Below are 23,414 nucleotides of genomic sequence, written 5' to 3' on the forward strand. Positions count from 1 at the left end.
CTATAAATATTTTAACCTTGGTACAAGAACTATTATGTCAGACTTTTCTTCTTTAACTTAGCTACTACTTATGTCTAAAAATTTTAGCTTAATGTTCCCTAGGAACTTCAGCACTTTCGAATTCAGAACCATATAAAATCCTTCACACTGACAGTAATGAAATATTTATGCCTCTCATTATCAATGCTTAATTGATTTAAATGCACAATGTGTAAATATATACACCAAGTACATTTTTGCAATAACCATCACTTTAAAAATTCAAATAATTCTCTTTAGTATGTTTCAAATGAGCATACCTAAAGTCTAATTTTTAAAAATGTAAACGTACAACTAGACTTTACCAAATAGTAACATGTTTATTTCACTGAAATTCTTAAAAATATTTATCTGTAGTCATCACATAAAACATCCTAATGTAAAAAAATTAATGGTTAAAAAAAAAAAAAAAAAAAGAAAAGAAAAGAAAAGCAAAGCATGAAAAACAGACCCAAAATGTTAAGATTTTATTTACAAAGCTTCTTTTGTTGTACAGAAAGTAAAAATGGTATTACAACCTTGGTGTAACTGGTAGCCATCAACAATCAGGATTCACCGATCACAGCTGCTCTCCCTGCTATGGCAACAGTCTTATAAGAAAAAACCTAACAACTCTGACTATTTTGTTGGGAATTAATTCCCCAAATTTGTTGGTAACTTGGATATCCAATGGGGATTGATCGGAGGAATGTAGAATGTCACAGGAACTACTCTTTGGCTCTTTAGGTGTCCTGGGGGCTTGGATTATAGCTACCACTTCTTTTTTACAGCTACCAAATCAATAGGAGCAGTCCACACAATACTGAACAGTTCTTTTTTCAGATCATTTGGGGTCTTAATCATCTTCTCCTTCTCCTTCGTCATCTGTTTCTCTCTTCCTTTTTTCACCTTTCCCAGTCTCTTCATCTTCTATACAATAAAGAAGAGACATGTTAAGACCCCTGGATAAGAAATTTTTACTTCAAAATAATTTAAATTATTATTAGCTACACTTTCAATTCATATATTGATAACATTTAATTTTTCCAAAATCATGCAAAGGTAATTTTCAACATTCACTTTTGTAAAAACCTTGTGTCCCAAATTTTTCTCCCTCTTCTCCCACCTCCCTAAGACATCAAGAAATCCAATATAGGATAAACATGTGCAATTCTTCTAAACATATTTCCCTATTTGTCATGATGTGCAAGAAAAATCAGATCAAAAGGAAAAAAACCCAAGAAAGAAAAACAAGCAAACAAACAACAACAAAAGGTGAAAATACTGTGCTTTGATCCACATTCAGTTTCTACAATTCTCTCTCTGGATGCGGATGATACTTTTCTATCACAAGTCTTTTGGAAAGAGCCAAGTCCATCACAGTTTACCATCCATCATATAATCTTGTTGCTGTGTATAATGTCTTCTTGGATCTGTTCACTTTATTAAGCATCAGTTCATGTAAGTCTTCCCAGGCTTTTCTGAAATCAGCTTGCTCACCATTTTGTATAGAACAATAACATTCTATAATATTCATATACCATAACTTATTCAGCCATTCTCCAACAATTGGGCATCTATTCAATTTTCAATTCCTTGCCACTACTAAAAGGGCTGATTAGATAAACTTCTTAATGTAAGGTGATAACAGAAGAAATTTTTTTCAAGCCTTTTGGAGCATTTTTTCTAAAATGAGTAAAAACCATACATAGTTCTTTTTTTTCTATAGTGACCGTGTTCTTTTCTCTTTCTAATTCTAATGGTCTTAACCATTATGGGGGAATTCAATATATATGGTATATTCTGTATATGTGGTATATTTTAATTTCAGTAATATATCTGACAAAATCTTTGAATATGGAATGAAAGGGTTTACAGACTTATTAGTAGAAGCTTTATTAATTATGAGGTCCTTTGCTATAAGGTTGATCTTGGTAAAACAGGGTTATTTCTGACAAAACTGATAGATATTTGGGGTGGGGGTTGGAGAGCAAAAGTTTTCAATTCATTCCTTTTTATTGAGCAGGTCAAGAAGGTGTAGGGGTAGGAAAAACAAAGTATCCCAGTCTCTCAATTTCATGCCAAAAACTCTGGAGGAATATCCAAAAGGCACAGGATAGATTATCCTTGGGCTAGAAGTTCTAGTTGTTTGTCATATAACAGAATGATGAGAAACTTCTGTCTTGAGAGATAGTAGGAAATTAATAAGACTCATGGATATGAATATAATATTCACCTGGCTGAGAAGTGACAGCTCACCACAGGCTGGTCTACCATACTACCAACTAAGCATGGAACAGGCAGTTCCCCAAACTAAACAGGTTCAGACTGATGGAAGTAAGAGGGGACTATTCTCGCCTCCATACCATGTAGTTAGATTTTTTGGGGGATCTCCAAAATGCAATGAGTATTAAACCTTAGTAGGTGTCAGAGGGCCATCAATCACACCCAAAACCTTAGCGGGAGGGGAAAACTGAACCACTGACCAACACCAAGGCATATCATGACCAGAACCACTGTGATTGAGAACAAAGCACGCATGACTGTGAGGGAAGCAAAGAATTTGTTTGTAAGGGAAGGACCTTTACAGGGGACAAGTAAAGAAAATCTGGTGGAGAGTTAAGGGCACTGGAGTATGGAACCTGAGGCTCTTTAACTTATTCCTGGAGGGATCGCAGGCAAATCATTTAAACTCACTGGGTCATAAAATAAGGGGATTTGGATTGAGACTTAAGAGAACAGTATTTAGAATCGTCTACCTAACAGAATTGTTGTGAACACAGTGTTCTGTAATCCTTCCAGTGTCACAGGAATGTAGGGTACTACTGTTGTTACTTCCAGGGCAGAAATGGGTTTGATTTCATAGGAAGGAAGTAGATAAATATTTGTTAAGTGCCTCAACGATTTTCATATTTAAACTTCATAACAACCCTGAGAGGGAGGTAGAATTATTATCCCCATTTTACAGTTGAAGAAACTGAGGCAATCAGAGATTAATAACTTGTCCAGAGTTGGACAGGAAACAAGTGTCTGAGGCTAGATTTGGATTCAAGTCTTCCGGATTCCAGATCAAGTTCTCTGACACCAGTTGCTTCTAACATGCTGGCACAATTTTTTCATTATATTCAAGTGACTTGGGAGAATAAGGGACAGAAATATTTTGTTTTTCTCGCAGTTCCATTTGTGAATCTCCTTCCAACCTCAGCCTACCTCCTTCCCAGAATTCATTGGGATCTCCTCTTCTTTCCAACCTTCCTGACAGCAGCAATTTCTCATTCCCAAAAACAGGCTGCCCCTTATCTCCCTCTATCTTCAGAAAGACCCAGAAGAGCCCACAATCCCCTTCTCAATGGTTATGGCTCCTACTTTTTCTGCCCTTTGGCTGCAAGGTGGACAAAGTCACTCACATTGTTTTAACGAGCAGGAAATTACAAACTACAATCCCCCCCAGTAAGATGGCAGACCCCCAGGCCTTACCATCTCCTATTGAACTCTTTGGACTACTGGACCTTACTGTAGTTACCTGGATACCGGATTCTACAGACCCCTGCCCTACAATTATCCCAAGGACCACCACCAGTCCTTTCTAACCTCGTAGCTTCTATGTATGCAATTTCTCCCAGTTAGAATGAGCTTCTCAAGAAAAAGGGATGTTGCATTTTTTCTATTTATATATTCAGCACTTGGCATAGTGCTGAGTATACAGTATGTGCTTAATACATGTTTTTCCATTCAATAAGGCTGCACGCCTTACTCTACTAATTAACTAAAAACAACATGGTACAATAGAAAGGATAATGGATCTGGAGTTAGAAGAAGTGGGTCTAAATCCTGGCCTGCCACTTATCGCCTGTGACTTTTTTGGATACCAGTTCAAAGGCTGAAGAGATCAAAGAAAAAAGGACCTACACATGCAAAACTACTTTTAGCAATGGCAAAGAATTGAAAACTGAGGGGATACCCATCAATTGGGGAATGGCTGAACAAGTTGTGGCACATGATTGGTATGGAAAACTACTGTGCTGTAAGAAACAATGAAGGGGATAGTTTCAGAAAAACCTGAGGAGACTTACATGAACTGATATACAATGAAATGAGTAGACCCAGGAAAACATTGTACACAGTAACAGTAATATTATAATCAACTGTGAAAGATTTAGCAACTCTGATCAATACAATGATCCACCACAAACTCCAAAGGACTCATTTTGTAAAATGCTATCCACTTCTAAATAGGGAACAAATGGACTCAGAGTGCAGATTGGAGCATTTTTTTTTTCATTTGTTTATTTTTCTTGCTGTTTTTTTTTTCCCCTGGAATATGGCTGTTAAGAAAAATGTTTTGCATGATTTCATATTTATAATAGACTTTTTTTTTTTTTTGCCTCCTCAAGGGATTAGGAAGCAGGCAGAGGGTGGGAGAGAATTTGGAACTGAAAATAAAGACAAAATTAAAAAGTAAGTAGCTTAAAACTGCAAAAATAAGTAAATAAAGAAATAAATAATGTGAGGGAGTTTGGTCTAGATGATCTCCAAAGCTCTTCCACCTCTAAATCTATGATCCTATAAAGGCAAGCACTCCTAAAAATACAATGTACAATTTAGGCATACCTTCGTCTTCATCATCCTCATCTTCATCTTCCTCATCATCATCAACTTCTCCATCATGTCCAAATTCTTCTTCCTATAGAATAAGACATCTTACAATATTATGGAAATACCTTAATGTTGTTTTCCTTTTCACATACTATTTACATGAGATTTCATCAGGGAATTTCATTAGAAATTTTACATATATGTAATAGCACCATCAGGTTGGAATAGCTCTATTAATTTTGTACTATATTTTATTAATTCCACTTTAATACAAAGGAAATAATTTGTTCCTAATATGGGAACTGTTCCCAAATTAGCCATATCCATTTATTTGTTAGAGCAAAGAACAAAATTTATAAAAAGCCAGAGAAATGAAAATGAGGAAAGAATAAGCATGCATTTGAAATATCTTGATTCTGACATATTCAAACAAGTTACTGATGATGAACAATGGGATGTGAATGGAAGAAAGAGCACAAATAAGGCTTATAATAATTTCATACAAAAGTTTAATGGATATAAACTAGTTGCCCCATCAAAGAGATGAAAAACATCTAAAGAATCTAAAAATTGCATTTATTGGGAAATATTTGACTTATTTTCCAAGTAGGGATATTGGAGATATCACTACTTATGGAGATAGAATGTAAATTTTATAGTACACTATATGATGTACAATGTATGCATGAAATTTATATGTAATGTGACATAAATTTTATGAATAAGATCAATTTATAGGAAGTTTAGAGAGACACCCAAATAGCAAAGTCATCAAAAGGGCATTTAGTAGCACTGTACAAAGAGAGGAACCTGGGACAGATTTATAGGACATGAGGAGAGTTGCACAGAGTGGCAGACCTGGATACATTGCAATCTGTATTAATGAAAATAATGCTCACATTAACGAGCTCACAAGGCTGTTAGAGTATTGGGGTATACTGTATTAAGTTGGGGAAAAATCTACGAAGTTTTTCAATGAAAAATTCTTTCTCCCTCTCTTTTCCTTCTCATAAGTATCACCAGTACACAAAAAAGAAGTACAGGTTTTATAAAGACTAATTCTAAATAAGTATAAGGTAGAGAGTAATGCAGATTTATTTTTACCTAAGTCAGCTAAATGCAAAACAGTGTATTTTCAGACTTTAGAACTTGATGAGTTTTCAATAGAATAAGAATAAGATATCTAAACCTGCCAATCAGTCGAAGTCAATGATCCTCAAGTTGTCCAGAGTACCACTGCCCTTATTACTCTTTGATTTTGTACCCTTCTTTCTACTAACTGTAAGGGAAAATTGCTATTCCATTCTGTCTAGGAGAGACCATTATACTAAATTTGTTGAATTTTAAAATAAATCTGAATTAAATAGTTAAATCTTATATTAATATATGATCAGAAATTCTTTAAATACTATTCATTCATTAGTATGGCAGAAACTAGGCATTGACCCATACTTAACACCATACACCAAGATAAGGTCAAAATGGGTTCATGATCTAGGCATAAAGAATGAGATCATAAATAAATTGGAAGAGCATAGGATAGTCAGACCTGTGGAAGAGGAAGGAATTTATGACCAAAGAAGAACTAGAGATCACTATTGACTACAAAATTGAAAATTTTGACTATATCAAATTGAAAAGCTTTTGTACAAACAAAACTAATGCAGGCAAGATTAGAAGGGAAACAATAAACTGGGAAAACATTTTTACAGTCAAAGGTTCTGATAAAGGACTCATTTCTAAAATATATAGAGAATTGACTCTAATTTATAAGAAATCAAGCCATTCTCCAATTGATAAATGGTCAAAGGATATGAACAGACAATTTTCAGATGATGAAATTAAAACTATTACTACTCATATGAAAGAGTGTTCCAAATCACTATTGATCAGAGAAATGCAAATTAAGACAACTCTGAGATACCACTATACACCTGTCAGATCAGCCAGAATGACAGGGAAAGATAATGCAGAATGTTGGAGGGGATGTGGGAAAACAGGGACACTGATACATTGTTGGTGGAATTGTGAATATATCCAGCCATTCTGGAGAGCAATTTGGAACTATGCCCAAAAAGTTATCAAACTGTGCATACCCTTTGATCCAGCAGTGTCTCTACTGGGCTTATACCCCCCAAAGAGATACTAAAAAAGGGAAAGGGACCTGTATGTGCCAAAATGTTTGTGGCAGCCCTGTTTGAGGTGGCCAGAAGCTGGAAAATGAATGGATGCCCATCAATTGGAGAATGGTTGAGTAAATTGTGGTATATGAATGTTATGGAATATTATTGTTCTGTAAGAAATGACCAACAGGACGAATACAGAGAGGATTGGCGAGACTTACATGAACTGATGCTGAGCGAAATGAGCAGAACTAGGAAATCATTATATACCTCAACAGCGATACTGTATGAGGATGTATTCTGATGGAAGTGGATTTCTTCAACAAAGACAAGATCTAACTGAGTTTCAATTGATCAAGGATGGACAGAAGCAGCTACACCCAAAGAAAGAACACTAGGAAATGAATGTAAACTGTTTGCATTTTTGTTCTTCTTCCCGGGTTATTTATACCTTCTAAAGGCAATTCTCCTTGAGCAACAAGAAAACTGTTCGGTTCTGCACACATATATTATATCCAAGATCCACTGCAATCTATTTAACATGTATAGGACTGCTTTCCATCTTTGGGGAGAGGGGAAAAATCGGAACAGAAGTGAGTGCAAGGGATAATATTGTAAAAAACTACCCTGGCATAGGTTCTGTCAATAAAAAGTTATTTAAAAATAAAATAAAATAAAATAAATACTATTCATTCTCACAGCTGCTAATAGGTTTTGAAATATTTATACAACAGACCTCTCCACTGACATCATATTCATAATCATCTCCTTCTACATCATCTTCTTCATCATCATCTTCTTCATCAAATTCATCTTCTTCATCTTCATCTTCCTCATCTTCTTCATCTTCTCCCTCTGGAAAGAAAGATAGTTAAATGTGCTTAGTTTAATCTTTTTAAGTCCCCCTCAACGAAATTTAAAATTGCAAAAATCTGGCAGGAGCACACCTTTCTACATTTACTTTTACATCACTCTCACCATCTTCATGGATTCTCAAGTTCAGTCAAAACTAGCTTATTTGTTATTCCAGTCCTCATTTGTACAATTCTGTACGAGTTTACTTCTTCCTTTTATACTCCCTGGTTTAAACATCACTTACCACATAAGGCGTTTTCCTGATGCCCCACTATATGTTGCCCTCCCTGAAAAAATTGTATATGTATATATGTGTGTATAAATATCTATATATAAACATATTTATGTTACCTAATAATTACATATTTTTCCTGATAGACTAAGTCTCTTGGGAGTAGCTGCTGCTTAGTTTTTGATTTAGTACTTGGCATATGGTAGGTGTTTAATAAAGGTGGTTGACTGCATATAGTTTAGAAAAATCCATATGAAGCACCTCAGATGAAATGATAAAGTCCAAATAACAAGTAATTCTGGGGGTGTCCAGGTAGCACAGTGGAGAGAGCCTCAATTCTGGAATCAGAAGCACCTGAGTTCAAATCCAGTCTCAGACACTTAGACTGCATATTAACTCATATTAATTGCATGACCCTGGGCAAGTCACTTACCCCCAATTGCTTCTCAAATGAAAAAAAAAAAAAAAAAAAAAAGGAGAAGGAATTCTATTTGAAGGTACAAAATCCAAATTTTGGTATATAGTTACAGGGCTGTAAGATGCAATCAAAGTGGGTGGGTGATTAATCTGCTACCTAAATGAGTGAGACTCAAGTCAAAGCACTGAAGGTGTCTCAACAAAATGCTTTAAAGTTTCTGGAATGTAGCAAAACATAGGCAGCATTACTGTGTTTGTTATCAAGTTCCTAGCATCATCAATTTTGATACATATGGCACATTTTGTCAAAATGTGAGTCAATGTGTCAAATTTTGCCAAAAGATGAGTTACCTAAACGAAAGAGCTTGAGCAGCATATTTTGGTTCAGGGAAATATAATGCATTACATGAATGAGGGCCCCCCCCCCAAAAAAAGAAGAAAAACTAAAGTATAACCCCCTTTTTCCCATAACGTCATAATTTAACAATCAGGAAGCATTTATTCTAAGTGCAGAGGGCTGAAGGAAATAAAAAGAATTATCAGGATGGTGGTATGAGGACATTAAAAGTGAGTCTGATACAGTATAAAGTCAGCAAAGACTAGAAAATAACATACATGACATTACAACAAGGGAAACAGCAAAATGAGTATACATTTATAATTCATATCAGATTGCTTGCTGTCTTAAGGAATGTAAGGGAAGGAAGGAGAAAAAATCTGGAACTCAAAATCTTACAAAAGTGAATGCTGAAAACTATCTTTACATGTAATTGGAAAAACAAAATACTATTAAAATGGGGAAAAAACTGAGACAAAACAACCACACATACCAAAAAAAAGCCAAAGATGAATGCTTCAGAATTATGAAGAACATGAATCTCTTAAAAGAGAGAATAGAAGAAATATCCATTCTACCCCTTGCAGAGGTGGGAGATTCAAAATGTTGGGCATTATACATAATCACACTTTGTCAATGTACTGATCAGTTATACTGATTTTTAACCCCCTCTTCTTTAAAAATATCAATTGTTACATGAGATTGTTATATAGTTATATGGACTCTCCAAGGAATTGGGGTGGGAAAGTTAGAGATACACTAGGGGAAACTATGATAATGGAAAAAGCAAAAGAGCAATAAAACGTTTTTTAAAAGGCAGTTTGAAAAGAGAGAGGATGTGATATCAAGTGCAAATGCAACACACCTTTTTTTTTCCATCATTTCAGAGATTTGTACCTGTGAAATCAGTCACTCCAGCTCCCGTAACATATAATTTAACATCTAACAGTTTGAGTCCTTGAAGAGAATATATCCCATTTGATCAATTTGATCAAATTGATATGGATTGGCACATGACAGTAGAGGCAAAACCAGGTTCCCTGAAAAACAAGTCCAACCCCAATTTCCCCTACATGAAATTTTACCTGATCCTTTCTCCTTACATGACAGTATCCTTGTATTCACTTTATAAATACTTTATAGGTACATGTTGTTTCCCATATTAGAATGTATTCTCCTTAAGGACAGGGCTTATTTCATTTTTATCTTTGTAGTCCTATTTACCTAGTACAGAGCCTGGCACAGCAAACAGTAAGTGCTTAATAAATGCTTGGTGGGTGGATTTCTGAGTCATAAGAGTAACAAGATAGAGGACTAGACAAAAAGTTCTGCATCAGGAGAAATTTTCTGGTACTTTTCTGGCCTAAATAATAATATCTTAAAAAAACTCTTATTGGGCAGGCAGCTAGAGATTTTCTGAGTTAATTCACTGTTGTTAAAGCACCTCCAATTGATCCCATCTGTGCCATGCCAAGGGGGAGTGAACAAATAAATTCTCACACACAGAATAAGCAAAAAACCAGATTATGTCCCTGATCCAGAGAATAGTGGGGTTATGCAAGTAAAGCCAGAGAGAGCCAAATATTGCAGGGGAATTGTGGATAAAGATGGTCTCCAAAAGGAAAAATCTCTGGAATGAACTGCTGCCTGTGTAGGTGCTATCTTTCCTACTACTGAGGGCAAGGAAGTTTTCAGAAATCCACACCATCATCTAAGAGTTAGGGTCAGGGCCTGGGTTAAACAAGCAATGATTAGCTGCAACCTAAGTTTGCAGCATAAGGCCTCTGTCTTTTAGCAATGTCTCCAGGATATCTCTACTTAGGGTTTGGGATTGCTAGAAATATCCTTGGTGGCCAAGTTTAGACCACATGCAGACTGAAAACCCCTCGACTGACTCTTGTTCCACAGCATGTTGGTGCAATGGTACCTGAATGTCAACGTCACAGTGTGGTCCAGGAGTCAAAGCCTTCTTTAGGCACGTGACTCACACAGTCCAAGGAGAAAGCTGGGAAACACCGTAGAAGGTGCTTCTGTTTCTAGGCTCAGGGGCACATTCAGAATTAAAGTTACTAAATTAATGACGATGCAACATTCAATCCAATGGCTTAGGCTGAAGCAGGAAGTCTGAGAAGTACAGAGTGTGAGAAAGGAACAGAGATTGTCTTCCCCATAGACGGACGGCAGTAGGTCAAAGATGGCTAAGAGCTGAAAAATCTGAAGGAGCCAGTCTGTAGCCAAGGGGCAACACAAGGGCCTAGGGCAGATCATCTCTCCAATGAAGGGCTTGTAAATAAATAATGGGTATTCGGGAAACAGGGAAGAGGTGAGGTCTGGTTCTAACAAGTTACACTAATACAGAAAAAAATTGTGATTATCTTCTATATCATCTCCTTGGGACCAGTTTTTCCTCTTCAATCCATCTTAGTTACCTATTTTCTAACTAGATAATTACCTATTTTCCCTAATGCTTTGATCAGGTTACTTCCCCTGTTCAAACATCTTCAATGACTCCCTACTAAATACTGAATAAAATCCAAACTCCTCATCTTGACATTCAATACCTTCTCCCTTTGTTCTCCCTACTGTTCTTCCAATTTTGGTTTCAACTCATCTTTTTAGTTATCTTATCAACTTATCTTTTCTGGTTCTTCACATTTCCTGGATTCCAGTCAAAGAAAACTACTCAATTCATGGTAACTGCATATTGATCAAGAAATCTTTTTTCTCAGAGGCTCATTCAAGTATTCAAGCTTTCCTCAAGTTATATAGGATTTTAACATATAGATACACAAATTCATAATCATAAGAGACCATTCATAATCATTCAGCATAAACAATTATTTCTGATGGCTATTAGAATGAAAAAATGCGTCTACAATAAATTTATAGAATCCCAAACTATAAGTGTTGGGTTTAAAGTCGCCAGTCCCTACACTAGACTCCTAATTTAATCTCCATGGACCTCAGTTTTCTCAGTTGCAAAATGAAGGTGCTGGACTTGATAGATAGTGGATGTGGTTCCCTCCCAGTCCTAGATCTAAGATGTAAAAGGCCACTTGGTTATAACTGCAAAATGAACATTTTCAATTATTTATAATATGTAAAAAGGTTTAAACCTGAAGGAGGAATCCCATTGGGAATACAATGTTTACATAAATAAACAAAGCAATCTCAGAGATTAGAGATTTCTTACTCCTTTTATAGATGCTACAAATTAATGTTGTTTTTCAGAGTTTTTTGTGTGCTACTACCTTGAAGTTTTACCTAGAATTCAATCCCTTATCACCCATTCTCATCATTGCCCCCAGCCTGCCTTTTCTATTTTCAATCTCTTCCTTTTCTAAAAAAGGGATCAATATTCATTGCTTGAATTAAGCTGTTACTACAAGTCATATGACTCGATCTGGATCACAGCTAAAGAATGGAAATACCTTAGATATCACCTTTCTAGTCTAACCTAGTACTAAAGCCAAGTTGATATATGAAGTCCTTTTTTTTTTTTCTGTTGCACAATTGTGGATCCCATGGATCATGGCACACCAATATTATCCATGGGGTTTTCTTGACAAAGATACCAGAGTGGTTTGCCATTCCTACTCCAGTGGGTTAAGGCATATTGAGGTTAAGCGGCTTACCCAGGATCACACAGCTAGTACGTAGCTGAATTCATATTTGAACCCAGGCCTTTTTCTCTAAGCCGAGTGCTCTATCCACTGAGCCACCTAGCTGCCTCTTAAGGATCCCACTAGTTCTCACTAATATTTTATGATTTCATGGTCTGACAATGTAACAAGAAGGTAAAATCTAGATTATTACACTTTGTCTAGATAACAGTTACATGAAAACATAACTTATATAACTAATAGAACAGTTGGTTTTCATATTCTGTTTCACTGTCTGCTCTGTAAAGTGATTTTAATTTATTTTTATTTTGATAGTGAAAATAGAATCAAATTTTCTTCAGTATTTTAAGAATTGAATCCAACTTTCTCAAGCCTATTAATTTCTAAATTATGGTTATATATGCACAACCTAAGAGTTCTGATATGCTTTAGAAAAAAAAAGAGTCCAGGATTTTGGGACTCTAAATTCTTAAAACTCTGACTCCATAAAGAAAGCCTTATATCTTATTCCACATGTCTACAAGATTCTATTTTAGAACGACTTAGTTGACTTGGTGCCTTGTTCTGGTACAAAGGATAAAGCTGTGCATCCTCTAAATGCAATTATGAAATTTTTAAAGTTATAATTTAAATTATTATTTTTTAAAGCAACAAAGTTCAGTAACCTAATATGATAGCCTGAGAAATACAAATCATGTTTTCAAACTCACCTTCATCATCTACTCCATCTACTTCGGCATCAGAGTCTGGGGCTTCTTTGTCTTCTTGGTCATAGCCATCAAGGTATGTTAATTGTGGAAGGAGTGTGAAGACACTTTCTCGGTAATCATTCAGGTTTGTCACCTCACAGTTAAACAGGTCCAGGCTTTTTAGATATTCCAGCTTTTTCTGAGGTAAGGGATCAAAAACAATTAGATAAATTTAAAAGGAATAGAAATTTTAGAGGGAAACAAACAATTGAATTTTGCTTGTTAATCAATTAGGTGCTGTTAATTTTATTTGTAGGTAGAATAAAGAAAAAAACTCACAAAATTTTTTACTGATTCATAGGTTTTTTTTTTTAATTAGTCTTTCCCTCTGATATGTACCATCATAGGAACGTATGATTAACAGTTCAAAGAAATAGAGAAATAGCAATATAAATTTTCATTAAAGTTCAGATTTTTTCATAGTATGGTTTCTCTTATACCAATCCTTATTTCTTTTAGGTTTTATGTTAAAACATCCAGTTTATAGTGTATTAGAATAATCAAATAATCAATTAACAATTATTTTTTCTGGGTGCTTAAAATAATCTTAGCCCTATTCTGTCAAGAGCATTCAAGAAATACACAAAATAGCCTCTCTATTCAAAGGATTTATGATCCAATTAAAGTGATGACAGAAATTAAGAAAAGACAGTCCTTAAGAATCTATATAACAGGAACATAGAATATCTCGCCTTTTTCAATGTTATCAGTGAGTCAGGGAGAGGGGCATAAAAAAGTATAGCCAGTACTGGAAAGCATAGCTAAGGAAGCAAGGAATGAGAAATTATATTTAATATGAAAAGTTTGTTCATTATGGAGCAGGAATTCCAGAGCACATAGTAGAAGGGTAATCTGCAATGATATTGTGGAGAAGGGAATGAAGAATATTAAAATGTTAAAATGGATTCTGAAGTTTGTATATCCTTAATAAATAATCAATTTTTATAAAAGTGCCATGCACAACTGGAAATCCTTTCTATTTCTATTCAAGTCTTTAATTTCTTTCTTACTTTTTGGTTAGATTTATCAGTGTCTAAAGAAGGTATGTTGAAGTTCCCTATTATTATAATTTTACTATTTCTACTTATAATTCATTTAATATTTCCTATAAATATTAAGAGACTATCCTATTCATTGTATGTATCTAGTTTTGGTAAGGAAATGACTTAATTTTTTTCCTTTCCTTTTTTATTTTTTTTGCTGAGGCAATTGGGATTAAGTGACTTGCCCAGGGTCACACAGCTAGGAAATGTTTAAGTGTCTGAGGCCAGATTTGAACTCAGGCTCTCCTGACTTCAAGGCTGGTGCTCTATCCACTGTATCAACTAGCTGTCCCTCCTTTTTCATTATTAAACTTCCTTATTAGCCATGTTTCAAGTCACACATGAAGAAAATTAAGTTAAAAGGTGTATGCTTCAATCTACATCCAGAGTTTATCAGATCTTTCTCTGGAAACAGCATTTTTTTCATCATAGATCCTTTGCTTGGATCACTATCTTGATTCAGAGTAACTAAATCTTTAACAGTGGTTAGCCTTACAATATTGCTGCTACTGTGTACAAATGTTCTCCTAATTTTGCTTACTTCATTAAATTCATATTTAAGTATTCCCAGGTTTTTTTGGGAAACCTTGTCACTTTCTCCTTGTGATTTCTTATGCTACATAATAGTATTCTATCACAATCATTTGCTAATTGATGAAGAAATGCTTTACATTTTCTGGTATTTTTTCAGCCTTTGGATTTTTTCCTAGTGTTTGTAATTGCCTTATAGAATTGGTTTTGTATTTGTGCTAAATTGTTTATTTTCCAAATTCTCTTAGACAGATCTTGTTTCCATTCTCACTTTTTCTTCTCATTTCATCTGTAAGACCATTTTAAAACTTGTTCAATTTCTTCTAGGAATTCCAAGATAGCTGAATGGCAAATCTATGAGTTTCTCTGAGTCTTTGTGGATGACAACAGTGTTATTCTCTTCTAAGTTTGTGTCTTGAATGTCCCCGACTCCAACATATGCCTTTAGTGTCAGTGTCCTCTGGTTTACTCATTTTTCTATCTTTACTTCATGAGTTGGAATTTGTGTTAGGCCTCTACTCTATATCCTTGTGGAAAGAATGAAGGGTCTTCTTTAGCACTGATCTGTATTATTTGAGTAACAAGCACACATTTTCAAAGTTCTTCAAGCATAGTTCACCATTGGAGCAACACATACGGAGCAGCCTGGCTCAGTGCAGGTCAGAGTGCATGTGGAAGCTCATGCCAGGATGGGGTATGATGTGGCTTGTGCCAGAAGGGTCGATCCAGGCCATTATATACTAAGGCACCTGATCTAGGGAACACCCTGATCAATGCCTCCTAGTTCAAGTCTCGCAGATTTGAAAGACATAACTCGGTGTCATAATCATCTAGCTTCAGGTTCTAGGTTTCTGGTTGTCCCTAGTACCCAGGCTGGATGTTTTCCATGAGCTACTTTCCCAGGTGGTGTTCTTCTGTTTGGAACCCTTCCCGAATAACTAAGGGCTTTTGGTTGTCTTTGTGTATACTAATGCTAGCAAAACACATTTATTATTATTTTTAATTTCTCCTTATATTTCTCCATAATTTCCTGTTGCATTGCCTTTTTTTCTGCTGAAGTAGTTGTGAGAGAGTTGGGCTGCTCTGTTGCCACTCACTGTGCCATCTTGAGGAAAGTGAATTGGATTTTTCTTTTTCTCAATGAAAACATGTAATCAAAGCATATTTTAAAAAAAAAAATTTTTATTTTCAGTTCCAAATTCTTTTTTAATTAAATTTTTATCTCCAAATTTTAAAGTTTCTTTCTTTCTTTTTTTTTTTGGAAGGTATTTTTCAACAAACATTTATTTTCTCTTCTTCTCATCTCACTTCCCTTCCACCCCCTATACCCAATGGAAAGGAAAAAAAAAAAGAAGTGCTCTTGTAACAAATATGTATGGTCAAGCAAAATGAACACTGGCTATATCCAAAACTGTTCAAAACCATTCAACACCTCTTGGTCAGCAGGTCCTTCATCACTGCTCCTCTGGAATTGGGATGGTCATTGCATTGAAGAGAGATATTTTGAGTCCCATAAACTTGTCTGTTTTTACAATATTGTTGTTATTTTGTAAATTGTTCTACTTCTATTCACTTCATTAGCTTTGTATGTTGGTTCAACCCCCCCTCCCCTTTTTGAAGTATCAAAAATTGTTTCCCATAATATAAACCTTAGGATTTCTTTGCTATATGGTAATATCTATTAGTAAAATGTAAAATTACAGGGCAGTTTATTATTCAATATAGTAAATATGGTAATATGAACATCATAAGACTGTGATTTAGTAGATGGAAATAAATTTTGCCTATACCTTTGGATTATTCCATGTAGTTAATCATACAATATCCATTCCTTTCAAAATGGGAAACCAGATACCGTTCAGAAAAATGTCAGGCTCAGGAAGACCAAAGTCCAAAACAAACAACTTAAAAAGAGGTTTGAGCTTTAATAATAATCTAAATATGTGAAATACTTACATTTTGTAAATAAAAATAAGAGTAGTTTATTTCTTGCTAATAAAATAAATTATTAAAAGCTTTTCTAGCTGTAAAATGTTAGGCCTTAAAAACTGGATTTTAAATATTGTCAACAAATCCTTTTTTCCAAATTGTTCATTACTTACCAAAGGTTCCAAGGTGCTGATATCTTTCAGTTTGTTTCCACTTAGGTTTAGATGCGTGAGATTTGGAAGTTTTTCTGCTAAAACATCCAGACCTCCATAAATTCTATTGTCACTGAGTTCAAGCTGGAAAAGAAAGGTGAAGCTCTAATTAGCGCTAATGAAATATAGCTATTCTATGTATGTATCAAATAAGAAAGTTCCTAAATATATGTCAAAGTCAAATGAAACTTATTTCTGCAGTACAGTACATATAACTAAAGCTAAGCTATAAGCTTTGACCTATAAATGCCATCATATGAGTATACAAATTCAGTTTTAGTTAAAATAGGAGGGGAAGAAAAAAAAATAAACATTATCTTGTCTTATGTTGATTATAACACATGTTAGAATATTTAAAATTCAGAAATATATGCAATCATTTTATGTTATTTATGATATATATTGTAATATTTTTTCTACTTCACATGAGAATGGTCAGTGCTCCTAGAACTCCTTATTCTGAACCTCACCATAACTTAAAACAACCCCTTTAAAAATAGTGATGAATTTTTTTCAGTTTGTGAACCATTTCGGCAAATATATTCAAACCTTCAAAAAGTCTACTTATATTGTTTTTTGTTTTTGTTTTTTAAAGGGTGGGATGGGAGAGGGTTGTGTTGATGGGAAATTCCTTACATCAAAGATGTAGCTCAGTCCTTTCTCCATGATTTAGAGTTTTACAATGAGGGCTCATTCTTTTTTGTGCATCATGGGTTACTTTGATAATTTATAGAGAAGTCTATGAGAGAATAATATTTTAAAATGCACACAAATCTATCTATCTATATAGCTTTTAAAATAGATAGATAGCTCATGAAACCCAAGTTGAACAGGATCCTGAATTACTTGCCTGGGTTCTGAGAGTTGAGATGACTTGCTCATAACATGTGACAGAAGAAGGAGTAGAACCCAGATCTTTCCGAACTCCATTATGTCAGTGTTTCTCAAAAGAATTGTATTTTCCTGAGATATTTTTAGGAGGTCCACAAGGTATAAAATTATTTTCATATTGATTTTTGCTCATTTTCACTGGTATCCAACTCTTTGTATTCACATTTAGCGTTTTTCTTGGCAAAGATACTGGAGTGGTTTGCCATTTCCTTCTCCAAGTTATACAGATGAGGAAACTGAGGCAAATAGGGATTGACTTAATAAGGGTCACACAGGCCAGATTTGAACTCAGGAAAATGAGTCTTCCTGACTTAAGGCCCAATACTATCTACTTTGCCCCTAAGCTGTCTAGCTAGAGAGATGGAAAAAAATCAAACATAAAGCATACAAATAGGAAAAGAGCTACATGTTCTCTACAGTCTATTCCAAAAACTCAGAAAAGCATTGGTTGTAAAGTAGATTATTTTTCATTGTAAAGAATTTATTGTAAAACTAGATGAACTTAATTATAGGCTATCCGTTGAAACATTAAAATACAGAAGCCTTTCAATATTTTTTATGCAGTATTTTTGCAATAAAAATTTACCTTTTTACTTAAACCAACTTCTTACTAAGAATTAGAACTGCCCCAGAATTTCTAAAGATTCCAAGTTTTAGAGTTTTGAATTAATGAACTATTAGTTTTATTTAATGTTTATCTATTATATAAGAAAATAAAGAAATCCCAAGTAATTATCTATTTCCATAAATAGCAATGTTCTATAACTTTGAGAAAGTTTTGAGATATTAAAGACATTATTTAACCCTGTACTTTCCCTTAAAATAGTATGCCCCTGTAAGCTATAACTAATAATACATTTTTCTTCCAGATATTCTTCCCAGGCATTCTTTACTTTTTAGATGACAACAACCTGTTTAATATATTTTTAAGTTAATTTAAGCCTAGATGAAAATTTGGGGTAAAATATAGCAATCAAACTGTATTTTTAGATGGAGTTTCAATTATTCTCATAAGAAATGAAGTGGGGTAAAAAAATTTTCCAACAAATTAAATAACCTTAAAAGCAAAATAGTGGCAATTGTAGAAAAATGACTTCAATATGAAAATATTAAAAGTTCAACTACTAGTCAAGTTGTTCAATCTGTCTGGTTCTATTTCCTCATTTATAAAATGAGAGGGCGGAATAATCTCTAAGGCAGATTTTGACTAAAATTTTGTCATGCTACAGCTGGAACATAATCTATTGAACACATCATAGGATCATATAAATTCTCATTAGGAAATCTCAACTTCATTCTTTGAATGAAAGGATAAATGCTTACCTTTTTCAGCTTAGGTAGTTCAGGGAGATTTGAAACTGTAGACAATCCAACATTTATTAAGCTGAGGAACTCTAAATTCACAAATGCAGCTGTTAAACCCTCAATTTTCCCATCATCTGACCTACAATTGTCCAGGACAAGTTCTTTTACCTATAGAGAAGAAGGGGGAAAAAAAAGTAAATTTACAATAAACACAATCAGTTCCAGATCCCACTTTCCTCCAAAATGACTTGCCAGGAAATCTTTTCACAAAGTAAATTGTTGTATAAATGCAACATGACAATGTCTTTAGTGACAATATCCTAGTAAGCCACAAGATGGGGGTATTACCCTATAAAATACTATATAAAATATAAAATACATGTACTAAAGGGGTGTATTTTCTACTTTCCAAAGCAGAAAATATATATTTTTTAGTCAATAAAAAAAATGAGGAATCTTATCTCCTCCAACCTTTTAAACTCTTTTCAAAGTTATTCCTAGATGAAGTAATATGAAGAGGGGAAAAATGCCAATATCCATACTGACAGGGAAATCATTACTTTGGAGAAAGTGGCCATGGAAAGAAAAGATGTTTTGTGTTTTCCCCCCTCCCTTCAATACCAAGATAATGAAGCCTAAGCTTAGAATTTTAAATTTTGTGGTCAAAGAGAGGTTTTACACTTACATAAGCCTATTTTCAGTTTCTTCAAAATTCTTTCATCATGGAAAAAAGAACACATGATTTAATTTCTATATTCATTTAAGTAATATAAAGTATCCGTTACAAAAATAATGGCAAAAGAGTTTAGAAACTGTCAACAATATATGATCTTGCCAAGTAAAGACACATATGCTAGTTAAAAATTCATTTATGAACCATTATTGAAGATAGTAATCGATTTTTGTATATCACCTCATAGAGTGATCCCAGATCCAATTATGCTAAATCATCTCAATACAAAAATTAAGCTGGAAGGAGGACAACAAATAGGCGCAAAAAGAAACAGAATTACTGGAATTTTCATGGTGTTTGATTCTCATCATCAAAGACAATAATGGGACCACTAACACTTCAGTATCTCATGTGTTACATAAGGAAATAAAAATGTAGAAAAAATAAAGTTGTCCAGAATAGCTGAGGATCTGCCCAAATACATACAGAAGAAATAGTCATAATTTTCAAAGCACTAAGTGATCAATTTTCAGAATATTTCAAAGAAAGAAATACCAATCAAATAGAGAAAATTATATTATTAAAATAAGAGGAAGGATCTAGATGACTTCAACAAAAAGTGACCTATACACCTACTTCTCATTTCTATAAACTCTTCTCCAGAGTGACTTTCACATTAATCACAGCTATACTTAACAAAAATGCAAGAATAGATGAGTCAGGGTTTTGTAGATTTTTCTATTATAAGGCATTTTCCTCAGTTTACATGACTGCCTAAAAGGTGCAAAGATTACAAGATCTTACTAAATTTACTATTCATTGATTGCCCCCCTCCAAAAAAAGTGTTTAATTTGGTAAAACAAAAGGGTATCCTAAAGACTTTCTTTCAGATTCATACATATGTGTTACAATCATATAAAGATTTCTTGATAGATGTGCTAAATGTATCAGATACCAGAATACTATAGAACCTCCTCAATGAGACGACCACTCAAAAAATATACAAACAGATAAAGAATGTGTTTTGTACAGGTTAAGATAGGTTGTCAATTGAGTATATTCACAGAAAAGACAGAGACAGCTAGATATGGCATATGGATAATGAGATATGCCCACAATAAAGGAGCAGAGGGAAGAATTTAGGAAATTATATAGGTTTCAACAATCTCAAGTGGCTCCCTGATACAAAAATCCATCTAATACCAATATTCTTCAATTGATGGTATAAGGCTATAAATCATGGATAAAGCACAATTCATGAAAAATCAAATCCCAATTCTAAGTTATTAGCTATGTAACTTTATCATTTTCAGGCTCCATTTCCTCAGCTCTCAAGAATGGATAACACCTATTCTGTCTACCTCCCAGATTTATTAAGATTAAATGTGAAAATACTTTTTAGGGCTACAGATTACTATACAAATTTAAATTACTCTTATAATAATAAATGCCTGAAAGGCACCTAGAAGTAATGGATTTTCAAGATACCTATGATTTAATGAATAGTATGAATCAAATAAGCAAATAATTGCAACCCTATGCAAACTTGGGTCATGACTACAGATTTCAATAAATTTGGAGACTTTGATCTACGATGTTAATATGCCTAGACCACTGATTTCAAAATCAAAGAATTTCACTAGCCAATCTATTTCATTTTCAGACAACTGTTTAAAAATTTTACTTTCTATTTAGATAAGATCTGGTGCCCTGTAACATCTATAGGTCCTTATTTTCTTCTCTATGGCCACAAAGAATTATGAGATGTCAATCCTACAAGTATTAAGAGTTAGAAGAGCTAGTAAGCTAGCCTATCTTTTATGTTGTTACTACTTGCAACCACTCATAAAATCAGAGGGAAGTAGAGGTTCACTTCTGGCGTTTTGAAACTAGTTTTCACAATACTGTTTATGCAAAATTTTATGGTGCTGAACAAAGAACAAAGGCACAGATGGAGCCTTGTTGTAACAAATAAATGTTGCTAAGAGGTTCATGTATTGCAAGGTTGCTTTTCCCCATGTGTCCGTCTGCTCTCTCTGTGCTATACGTGCTCTCCCAAGGGTGTCATGGGTTCTGGGACATGCTGTTATGTTGACTGAGGTTTGAAACACATAGAACACTAAAAACAATTTGGAAGTGCTGAATGAATCTGCATCCCAGGTTCCCCACAGCTGGGATCTTACCTTTTTCCTAAGGTCTATTTGAAGTTAAGGGACTCTGATACAAAATCCACCTGATACTAATTATTTCTAATAGTGCAGCTTTATATCCCTGACTCTTACTCAGTCTTCATTGAGAAGCCCTAGTTGTTTATCCCACGGAATTGTTAAACCATCTTACCCAATTTTTTATATATGTAGTTGATTTTTATTTTTTGAAGAGGCAGAAGACTTCCTTTAGTGAAATCACTTAAGCCCCCATTTTCAGTTTCCTTAAAATAACGTTAGCTTATCTGGCCTCTAAAATTTTTTCCAGATCTATTGTTCTGCTACTTTTTACTGCTCTCTAATGAATTTAATATCCTATTGGATTTACCACATTATTCCCAATGTTAAAAAGCACTTAGGATTCAGATTCTCTTACATATTATATTCATAATTATTCCTAACAGCTTTCTATAACCTAAATTTTAATAAGTATAGCATCTGTATTTCAAATGAGTCACTGATAGAAATGCTCAGAAATAAGGATCCAGGACAGATCTTTGTGGTACACTACTAAAAACCTCACAATAGGATAACAAAACCAGAATTCCTTGGGGAGATAGGGGTACTTTCTCTCCATCTAACTATTCTAGCATTCAGCAAGTATTTTACCATTTGATCCATAAGAGAGAGTAACAAAATTTTTACTGAAATCTAGATACATTTTTCAGTATGCTCTACTAGTCTTATCACATGTATACAAGTGTATTATATTATGTAACTTGAGTTTACATACACACATATATTTCTATATATGTACATTTGAATATATATTTATATAGATTAATTTTTTTCTCTCTCCTCTCTCTACGCCCAACCTCCCCAGTCCCTACCCTGGTTGTAATACGCTAGAAGTGAACCTTATGTCTTCCTAGCTAATAGATTAGTTCTTTATCCACTACTCCATATTGCCTTACTAGTCTTATACCACTATCAAAGGAAGTTAAATGAGGTTGTCTTCACATGATAAATGACCCTGCTCTCTTGTAACACACAGATGTTTCCTTTAAGATACAAGAGCAGGTAGTACCTGTATAGCCAATTATTATCAAAGAAAAATCACAAGCAACATGGCTTCTTACTAATGGCTGATCTCCTGTCTTCCTGGCAACATCTATCCAACTCAATGGCATCTTTTATTGGTTTTTAAATTTACAACTCAGTCACTTCTATTTGGTCCCAATCTCCTAAGTGAATTTGAGGGTATTTTTTTTTTTTTTACAAAACATAAACACAATTAGTCATTGATTTTTGTCTTACTTCCGAATCCTTCCCTCGTCCCATTATAAATGACAAAATTGCTTTCATTTCTAAGCCAACAAATCACTTGAAAGTTAGCTAGGTAACTACCTGAATTTTCTCCTGAATTCACAGAAGATATGTTTGGGGATAGGAAATTAATTTTTTTTTTTTTTTGGTCAGGGGAAGTTAAAGCCAAAGCCAAGTAACAAAGTCAAGTAACCCAAAATGGTACATACTTTCCATTAGAGTCAGCAGAGTGGGGTAAACTACTAGAAAAACTTCTAAAAATGACAAATGTCCAAAGCAGGGGTCCTCAAACTACGGCTGCGGGCCAGATGCGGCAGCTGAGGACATTTATTCCCCTCATCCAGGGGTATGAATTCTTTATTTAAAGGCCCACAAAACAAAGTTTTTGTTTTTACTATAGTCCGGCC

General features: G+C 34.3%; 1 protein-coding gene across 1 annotated transcript in view; it reads right to left on the reverse strand.

Moving 5' to 3' along the window:
- Positions 1-339: 339 nt before the first annotated feature.
- ANP32B (acidic nuclear phosphoprotein 32 family member B) overlaps positions 340-23,414 on the reverse strand; it is a 33,396-nt gene continuing 10,321 nt past the window's right edge. The window contains exons 2-7 of the mRNA XM_031969316.1: positions 18,880-19,029; positions 16,627-16,749; positions 12,912-13,089; positions 7,474-7,592; positions 4,630-4,702; positions 340-948 (exon numbers count right to left, since the gene is read on the reverse strand). Of these exons, the coding sequence (XP_031825176.1) occupies positions 875-948; positions 4,630-4,702; positions 7,474-7,592; positions 12,912-13,089; positions 16,627-16,749; positions 18,880-19,029 (717 nt within the window). The 3' untranslated portion in view covers positions 340-874. The remainder of the gene's footprint in view (positions 949-4,629; positions 4,703-7,473; positions 7,593-12,911; positions 13,090-16,626; positions 16,750-18,879; positions 19,030-23,414) is intronic.

Source organism: Sarcophilus harrisii, chromosome 1 (assembly GCF_902635505.1).
Source record: "Sarcophilus harrisii chromosome 1, mSarHar1.11, whole genome shotgun sequence".
Taxonomy (NCBI): Eukaryota; Metazoa; Chordata; class Mammalia; order Dasyuromorphia; family Dasyuridae; genus Sarcophilus; species Sarcophilus harrisii.